Here is a 9934-nt window from a genome sequence, read left to right on the forward strand (position 1 = left end):
TAAGATTTCCTTGCATGGGATTATGGCTTTGTACCTTGTGTTCATTTCACTTTTATTAACTAATGATGAACTTACCTGATGCTTTGTAAATGGTACTTGTCTTTGGGGAGCAGTTTAGTGTAACAAAGCATGGAAGCTTCATCCAGAGCCTGAAACCTGATTTCCAAAACAATTTCTCCTTAAGTACAATGGTGGTAATTACAGCCATGCAGTAAAGAATGACTTTCAGAACATGAGGGCTTGGGCAACTACTCTTGATCAGGTCATCATTAGTATTTGTCACTATTTGCTTTGAAAAATCTGATAGTATTATTTATTGGCATACTAGTTTCCTATGTGTTTCAAACTACCATAGTCAGTTTTTTCTACTGCAATTCTAGAGATCAGAATTCCAAAATTGGTTACAGTGAACTAAAGGCATAGTGCTGAGATGTCGGTATTACTTCTGGGAAGCTTTCAGTGAGAAGTCAAGTTTTCACTTTTTTGTTTTCTAGGAAGCCAGCCGTAGTGCTAGGCTTATGGTTTCCTTTAACTTCAATGGCAAAGACTAAATCATTATGATTTCTTCTTCCAATATTATATTTTCTCTGTCTCTCCTTTCTTCTAAGTCCTTTATGATTACAAAGCCCCCCAAAACTCCTTAAATTAATCACATCTGCAAGGCTTTCTGCCTTATAAGGAAGTATATACAGATATCTAGAGATCAGGCTATGGGGATGTTTCAGTGTATATTGGGAGGTGGCTCTGCTGTCCATAAATTTTATCTGAATTGACTATGGCATTATTAAGTTTAATAAGGTAGCAAATTAAAAAGTCTACTTGATTTGTTTTTAAATAAGCCAAAACTGAGAGTTTTATTCTGGTCATTGAAAGCACATGAAAATTTGTTGCTAAAGCAAATCAACCATAATGATTTTCTTTGTACGTGTTTAATGAACAAATTAGAAATATTTTAGCACCTATAATATAATCTCAGAATACAATAACACTCAAAGTTCAAGTTTTCTTTTATATAATAATCAAGGTCTAACAGGAGGAAGAGTTGCCATTGCTTTTTCTGGGTCAGAAGAAAAGAAAAATGGTGGTCACCTACTGTCATCATATGTGATACTGTTGACTTGATTACTCTATGTCTAGCATATTGAGTTTAAATCACATGAAGTAATTATCTGAAATTTGTGTGTACAAACTTTATTTTGTCACTGAAATTTGTATGTATAACCTTTTTAATACTGTTATATTTTAGAAACTGTTAATCATTTTTTGTTTCCGACAACTAAGTTTCTTTGCAGGAAATGTGAAGCATGATTTATTTTATGGCTATTCTTTTTAATTTTTTAAATTTTTCCTACTTTATTTGGGTTTTATCATTGGTGATAAATTTATATGGCAGTTTTGATTATAAATATACACAAAGCTTTGCATTTTATATAATCAAGCCTTTTTATAATAAACCCATAATTACTTTAAGGACTTCTACTACAAATACATTATCGTAATACATAAGAGAAAATAATCTTTATTACTATTGACTGTCTTATTTATTTCTAATAAGCCAGTCATTCTTTTAGATAATGGTGGTATACAGATGACAAACTAACGTAAAAGTGCTAATCATACAGAGCTTACGTTGCAGAAGTAAGATCAAAAGTACATAGACTAAACATATGTCGGATGCTTCTGAGGAATATGAAGGAATATGAAATCATAAAATAATATCAACACAGGCTCATCTGAGAAGGTGGCTTTTGATCAAGGTCCTAATGGCATAAGAGATGACTTTCAGATGTGGTAGAGCCCAAGGAAGGGATCTGAAGGGACAGAGAAGAGGGTTGGGAGCTACCCTGAGTGGAAGAGAGGGTTAACAAGTGACTATTATATCTGTACAACTGAAATAGGCTATCATGTCAGAGTGTAACATATTCAGAACACTGCCAGCCTGAAAGTGGATCATAAATTACACATTTAGAACACCCACTAACACAATGTGGCACAACTTTCCCAAGTTTATTGAAATTAGTATAGGGACACAGAAGGGAGAGCAGAGAGATACAGGGAAAGCTCCTGGGAAAACCCAGGTGAATGATAATGATGGATGAATAAGGACCAACAGCTCTGAACATAATGGGAAATGAGCATGTTTTATTTGAATGATTTTATACCTTTTGGATAAGACATTTGAATTTCATCTTAGTGTAGATTAACTTAATAAAGATATTTTAGAATCTACAATACAATGTTTCTTTTATATTAATAGACTTTAAAATGTATGTAAAGCAATATTAATTTTCAATAATCCATGGAAGACAGAGTGGACTCTAAGTGAACAGACTGGATAGCTGAGCCTTATCAACAAGACCTTTATGTTGAGGTGTTGCAGAGTAACTGAAACATATTAATCAGTGAGAAACCTGAAGCCAGCTAAATTTTGATGTTAGAGTCTTATTTTTGCAGTTGATTCACGTTTGCTGATTCTGTTTGTCATTTTCACTGTTGCTAGTTTTTGACCTTTGTGAAGCCACTATGAGTTCAGCATGGTAGGAGATGAATAGCTAAATTTTAATTTTATAAATACTGAATATTTCTTCAGGCTAAGCATACCCACAACTTAAACTAAAACAAAATGCTCAATGTTTATATGAATAACAATGACATTTAGGCATTCATATTACTAAGTATAGAAAACCTAGCTGGAGGGGCTAAGGATATCTCTATGAATGAAGAAATGCAACTGAATTACAGTATATATCTCAGCTTTCCCCAAAACATTCTCAATTTTACATATGTAAACATTTGTCAAGTCACTAAAATGTACCATTATGTGAAAGGAAAGTATATTATTTGTATATGAAGTTTTTCCTTTGTGTTTTCTCTTTATAATAAATCTTTAATGAATCTGGGAAGAAAAAGAGAAAGAACCACAGACACACTCACTTTTTTGAAAAAACATGTTGCCAGTTGGTATCTGCCCCATAGCTTTCCAATCCTGAGTTAAACTTTGAACTCAGTACCCATAAACCCAGACATTTAGCTTGGTTAATTTGTTGTTCTTGCATCCCTCTTACTTTCACAGTTTCAAAATTTTATATTTAACCCCTTTCATCTATTTTCCAAAATATATTAACAATGGAAACAATGCTGACTCAGCTTTGTGGCATAATCAAAGCTGTAGTTTTGTTTGTTTGTTTGTTTTGGGGGGGCTGGAGGTTGTTGTTACTGGGAAATGTTCAAGGGTAAAGTTTTGTTTCTCTTCTGTTCACTTCCTATGGTTTTACCTCTGCTACTATTATATCTCATCCAAATAGCCTGGATACTGTTTATATGGGTATTAGAACTGGAAAAAAGAAAGGGAATGTCAAATTGAGAGACAAAGGACAAAAGACAAACCATTCCAAAAGCAATACTTACAAAAACATTTGGTGTAAACCAACTGCACAGCTCTTGGGGGGAGATGGACAGAGGGTAGGGGGAGGTGGGGGGAAAATGAGGGAGGAGGTAACAAGTTGAACAAGAAATGTACTCACTGCCTTACATATGAATCTGTAACCCCTCTGTACCACACTTTGACAATAAATAAAAAAAGATTTTTTTTAAGGACACTATATGAGGCAATGAAATAATAAATGTGTCTCTGTGAAGTCAACAAATGTTAAATAGGAGACTAATCTGTGAAACTAAATGGAACATTTAGGATGGTACCTGAAGAAAATGTAATGAAGAGAAAACAGCATTGCCTTTCTACCACAGAAATTACATTATAGAAGCTGCACCATCAGAATGAATTAATGGATGGCTTCAAATTTTTTTCAATACATAGCAAACAAATGTATATATTGTTATGAATAAGGTTAATATTCAAGTAATATTTGCTCAGTTTATATAACAAAAAACAAAAGACTGACTACATAGAGAGAAGACAGCAGATGGAAAGGGAGCTTTGAAATTGGATAACAGGATTGCATAATGAAGCTGAGGACTACTGAATTGCCTGAAAATCCTCTTTGCCCAACCAGCCATTATCAATCATTGCATGCTTATATTTATTGTTAACTCCTTGTCTGTATACGTGGCAGACACTGGTGATCACTGATAAAAGGCCTAAACAAGCTGAAGAAAAAAAAAAGACACTATATAAAAAAAAATGGTTCAGCCACTCTGGAAAGCAGTATGGAAATTACACACAAGGCTAAACATATAGCTCCCCTATGACCCAGCAGCCCCACTTTTGGGCATCTACCCAAAAGACCACAAACAAGAACATAAGAAAGCCACCAGCACAACAATGTTCATCGCAGCACAATTTGTCATAGCTAAAATATGGAACCAACCCAGATGCCCCTCAGTAGACGAATGGATCAGGAAAATGTGGTACATATACACAATGGAATTTTATGCCTCTATCAGAAAGAATGATATTGCCCCCATTCATAAGGAAATGGAAGAACTTGGAAAAAATTATACTAAGTGAAGTGAGCCAGACCCAAAGAAACATGGACTCTATGGTTTCCCTCATAGGGAATAATTAGCACAGGTTTAGGCTAGTCACAGCAGAGGATCACAAGAGCCTAATAGCTATGCCCTTATGAATGCATAAGTTGATGCTAAGTGAAATGAACTCCATGTCATGGAAACAACTGTTTGTTGTAATTACTTTCAACATGCCATGTGAAACCGTAGCTTCTATTGTTGAGGATCCTCTTGTATACCCTTCCTGTGGTTGTGCCTGCACTATCAGTGTACCTTATCTGAGTACACTGAATACTGTATATACTGGTATTAGAACTAGGGAAGGGAAAGGGAATATCAAAATCGAGAGACAAAGGATAAAAAGACAAATGACCCCAAAAGCAATACTTGCAAAATCATTTGGTGTAAACCAACTGAACAACTCATGGGGGGAGAGGAAACGGGGAGAGAGGAGGGAGGAATGAGGGAGGAGGTAACAAACAGTACAAGAAATGTACCCAAGGCCTAATGTATGAAACTGTAACCTCTCTGTACATCACTTTGACAATAAATAAGAAAAAAAAAAAAGAAAAAAATGGCAAATAGAAGTTATGGACAAATAAATATTGGAAAACAATATCTTGTTAGTAATACTAAAAAAAGCTCAACCTTTAGATAGAGCATGGGAAATATTTTGTTTACAAAGCCCTACAAAAGTCTTAACACTTTATTTACTAGTATACCCATTTCACTCACCTGTAACTCCTTCAGATGATCAGTGATTAAATCAACATTCCTACTACTAATATTTTCTTAGCCATTTTATGGGCATGAGAAACAGAAACAAACAAAGCTCTACTCAGGTACAGAATGAATCAATTTAGTTATTCAATTTCCATGACCCTAGACACACAGGATAAGGATCATTCTGCATCAGAGAGAAGTCATGCTTACTTATTCATGATGGTCATGATTCTGATGGTTTGTTTGTTTTTCTCTAGGATCCTCCCCTGGGAAATTTCATCCCCACCAGTAGTCACTGAAGTGGTGTCTCCATGCAAGTTTAACCCATATTGGATGTGTTTCATTTTCTTCCTGGCTTTTGTGTCCCTCTTCTTGAGGAGCTACCATAAGCAATGTGGCTGAGAAATCAAACGTCATCCTCTGACTTTATTCTGCTGGGACTTCTAGTGAGGAAGGAGGCTATGGGGATTGTTTTCACAGTTATCTTCGCTATTTTTGTGGTGGCTGTAATGGCAAATTTGATCATGATATTCCTGATTCAGGTAGATTCCCGACTCCACACTCCCATGTACTTTCTGCTTAGCCAGCTGTCCATCATGGACACCCTTTTCATTTGTACCACTGTCCCAAAACTCCTGGTGGACATGGTTTCTAAAGAGAAGACCATTTCCTTTGTGGGCTGCGGTATTCAGATTTTCCTCTATTTGACTATGATTGGCTCAGAGTTCTTCCTCTTGGGCCTCATGGCTTATGACCGCTATGTGGCTGTGTGCAACCCTCTCAGGTATCCAGTTCTGATGAACCGGAAAGTGTGTCTTTTGCTGGCTGCTGGTGCCTGGTTTGGCGGGTCACTTGATGGATTCCTGCTCACTCCAATCACTATGAACGTCCCCTACTGTGGCTCCCGCAAAATCAATCATTTCTTCTGTGAGATCCCTGCCGTTCTCAGGTTAGCCTGCTCTGACACATCCTTGTACGAAGCATTGATGTATGTTTGCTGTGTGCTCATGTTGCTCATCCCAGTCTCTATCATCTCCACTTCCTACTCTCTCATCTTGTTAGCTGTCCACCGAATGCACTCTGCTGAGGGCCGAAAGAAAGCTTTAACCACTTGTTCATCCCACCTAACTGTAGTCAGTATTTTCTATGGAGCTGCATTCTACACCTATGTGTTGCCCCAGTCATTCCACACCCCTGAGAAGGACAAGGTGGTGTCTGCCTTCTACACCATTGTTACACCCATGCTTAACCCTCTCATCTACAGTCTCAGAAACAAGGATGTCATCGGGGCATTTAAAAAGATATTTACACGTTGTTTATCTACTCAGAAAGTAGCCACAAGTAATGCTTAGAAACTTCATCGCATGAGGATTGGACTTCCTAAAGACTTCATCTACATTTCTCTGTCACCAGAGATAACTTGGTTATCTGACAACCTGTGTTTATTATTAACAGTTTGGTTGGCTCATTCTGTCTGAATTCTGGCTGTTTGGGGCAAGGACATGGTTTAGTAATTATGAGGAAACCTTTGGCAAAAGAACAAAATCTGTTTGTTGCATAATACATTAAAACGAGATTCTTATATCTAGAAAATGAATCAATTGTGAAAGCACTGATGTGCAAGTATTCCAAAACTATGCACAGTAAATATTCTACAGTATTTACTATTGAAAGACAATGGTTTGTCATTTTCCATGAGACTGTAATAAAAGCCCCCATGTCCAGCAACCTCAACTGTCTCAACTCTTTGTCATTTGGCAACAACACTCAGAGGAATTTGACCTCAGTTCTGAGTTAGATGATAATTTTTCAAAGAAATGTCACATGGTGGCATGTGGATAGCACATAGAGATGCAAGAAGAAGCTCAATGAGTTTCAAATAGAATAAAGTTAGTTGGAAGAGAGACCAATAGAAATTAGTGCATGTGTTTTGTATATTTTGGGAATAAATGAAGCAAAAAAGTTACTAATTGGTTTTTACATAACTGAACTTACAATGAAATTTTATCCGATGCTGCTTCAAAAACTACAGTGGTAAATAAGAGGAATTAGAAATTTAATTGAATGAAGAGAACTTAAATTAATTAAATTGAATTAAAATGAAGAATTAAATTTAATAGGTCTCTAAAATTCATTTTAGATATTTAAGCTATTTATGAATTTAATTGGAGTTCAGGTTAAAGTTTGAAATCTCAGGTATGCCTTTCGTAGTCTTCAGAGTATAATGGATATTTGAAAACACAGGGTTACTAAAACTTATTTATGGGAGAAGTTTAAGTCTGGGACCTGAGGCCATGAGTCAGATGAGAAGTAAATAAAACAATGATAAGGTTTGCTGAATTAAGAATTTGTGCCATTTAAGTGAAGAAGTCATTTAAAAATAGGCAGGGTCAGCTGCAGCAAGTCCAGCTAATGGGTGGATGAGAATGAGAAGTGAGTCTTGATCATGCATGGTGTGTGGCACCTTGGATGTCATCATGATATTTATTTGAGTGATTTCAAAGAATATATGCTTAGAGAGGTAATATGAAGGCCGAGGAAGTGGGCAAAGTGAGTACTGTAGAAAGTTTCAGATTGTTTAGCTCTCTTATCTTCCTGTAAAAATGACTCATTGAGCATAGCTAGAACAATTGATACCAATGTGTTCATCATTAATATTTTAGAGATATTTATCTATTTAAGGATGTTACTTGGTACAAAGATAGAAGTATGATTTGTAAAAAATGGGTGAGTGTCCTGTGAAGGCTCCAGAGTGCACAAAGAGAGAGGTTGGTATGTCCATGAATTTGGGAGATGAAGTGCATAAAAAGAGGGATTGATATTCCCATGTATGGCTGGCCGAGCAATTGGGAATCTAGAACATGCAGATGAGGAACAGTAAAAATGATAAGAGGGTCACTACTTTCTCAGTGTAGCAAATTTTATCCTCTTCTCAAAGAGAATAAAATTGTATTGCAGAGTGGCAAGTAAATGAAATAGGAAAACATATTAGGATGCTATGGAAGCCTTAGGAGTCCACTGGGAATTGAATTTAAGATTTCAACATGAGCATATTTTTCAGGTTAAAAACTGAATATGCTCAAATAAGCATTCAATATTCCCATCTTAACAAAGTATGGATTATATCACCAGTAATCATTATTATGACCAAATTAGCATTGCCTATGTGAGCATGTCAGTCATGTATGTTTTTCCCATATATAATTTGCAATTATAATAAATTATTATTATAAAATTTCCAAAATAATAATTTGCACCATGAAATTGAAGTTCAATAACTACTTTACTGGATTCGAATTTTTAGACTAAATTAGATAAACAAACATTCTTGGCAGAATGGATCTTGTATAATGAATCATGATTTGGAATCATAAGGTGACATCTTTTCTTAATTAATTTATTTATTTATTGACTAAGTGATGTACAGAGAGCTTACAGTTCCATAAGTGAAGCAGTAAGTATCTTTCTTTTTTTTCCTGCATGTATGGTGCTGAGGAATTGAACCCAGTACTTCATGCACGCTAGACAAGCACTCTATCACAAGGCCACATTCCCAGCCCCCATTAAGTATATTTCTTATCAAACTTGTTACCACCTCCCTCATTTTCCTCCTACCTTTCCCCTCCCTCCCCAGATCCCCAGTTGTGCAGTTGGTTTAAAGCATATTGTCTTGTGAGTATTGCTGTTGCATTGGATCACCTTTTACCCCTTGTCTCTCCATGATAAAATATATTATTTAAAGGGAAAGATTAAATGTAATTTTTACATCTGGGAATAGACGTCATTAGTAGGGCTGGGAATATGGCCTAGTGGCAAGAGTGCTTGCCTCATATACATGAAGCCCTGGGTTCAATTCCCCAGCACCACATATATGGAAAATGGCCAGAAGTGGCCCTGTGGCTCAAGTGGCAGAGTACTAGCCTTGAGCACAGAGAGGCCAGGGACAGTGCTCAGGCCCTGAGTCCAAGCCCAGGACAGGCCAAACAAACAAACAAACAAACAAATAGAAGTCATTAGTAATATACTACAAATGCTTAAATTTAAGTTGTATGTATAAGACCATGAACTCAATCCCAAACCACTAAATACATATACACATGCATAAATACATACATTAGTGTTATTTTATGATGTGCCTGTCTTTCCACCATTAAAAGATAGTATAGAATTCTATGAACAAAGCCTGACTTTCTTAGTTGAAATTAGGCTTAATGATAAATGTCCAGAATGCTGGATCCACCCACAGTGCTGCAAAAGAGCAGCTGCCAAGGGCAAGTGAGTTAGACTGTGTCACATGCTGTATGGCTCCATTTCCTTTGAGAATATACTCAGGCCAGTGAATTCAAAGACCTGAAACTGAGTTTAGCTGATAGAAGGCCATGGTGGAAGTCAGAGTCTGGTTACTTTCAGTGACCAGAAACATAGGAGTTTCCGATTGTTAGTAGTTTTCTCCCTTGACGTAGTTAATATACAGATTTATATATTAATTTATATGCATCAATAATTGTAGGCTTCCCAGTATGTGTTCATATTTTATATTTAAAGATTAAGTAGTTATTAAAATGTATATTTGGTAACTTAGTAAAAAGTCTTGCAACATTGAAGCATGCAAATGTGTGTGTGTGTGTGTGTGCACACTCGCGTGTGCTAAGGAAAAACAATGAATGTCATGCCAGTGAAGTTGAGTGAAGTGTAGATGTTGTAGCCAATTAGAGTAATTAACATTAGTTCCATAAGATCTCTT

At 36.1% G+C, this 9934-nt stretch overlaps 1 protein-coding gene across 1 annotated transcript; it reads left to right on the forward strand.

Annotated features, from left to right (window-relative positions):
* The first annotated feature begins 5582 nt into the window (after positions 1-5582).
* On the forward strand, positions 5583-6542 carry LOC125359442 (olfactory receptor 2T11). The gene has a single exon (XM_048357187.1). The coding sequence runs from the start codon at positions 5583-5585 to the stop codon at positions 6540-6542; it is 960 nt and encodes a 319-aa protein (XP_048213144.1).
* Positions 6543-9934: the final 3392 nt, after the last annotated feature.

The sequence above is a fragment of the Perognathus longimembris genome, chromosome 11 (assembly GCF_023159225.1).
Source record: "Perognathus longimembris pacificus isolate PPM17 chromosome 11, ASM2315922v1, whole genome shotgun sequence".
In the NCBI taxonomy this organism is placed as follows: domain Eukaryota; kingdom Metazoa; phylum Chordata; class Mammalia; order Rodentia; family Heteromyidae; genus Perognathus; species Perognathus longimembris.

Coding starts and splice junctions, on each gene's coding strand:
- LOC125359442 (XM_048357187.1), top strand. CDS start 5,583: ATGTGGCTGAGAAATCAAACGTCATCCTCTGACTTTATTCTGCTGGGA.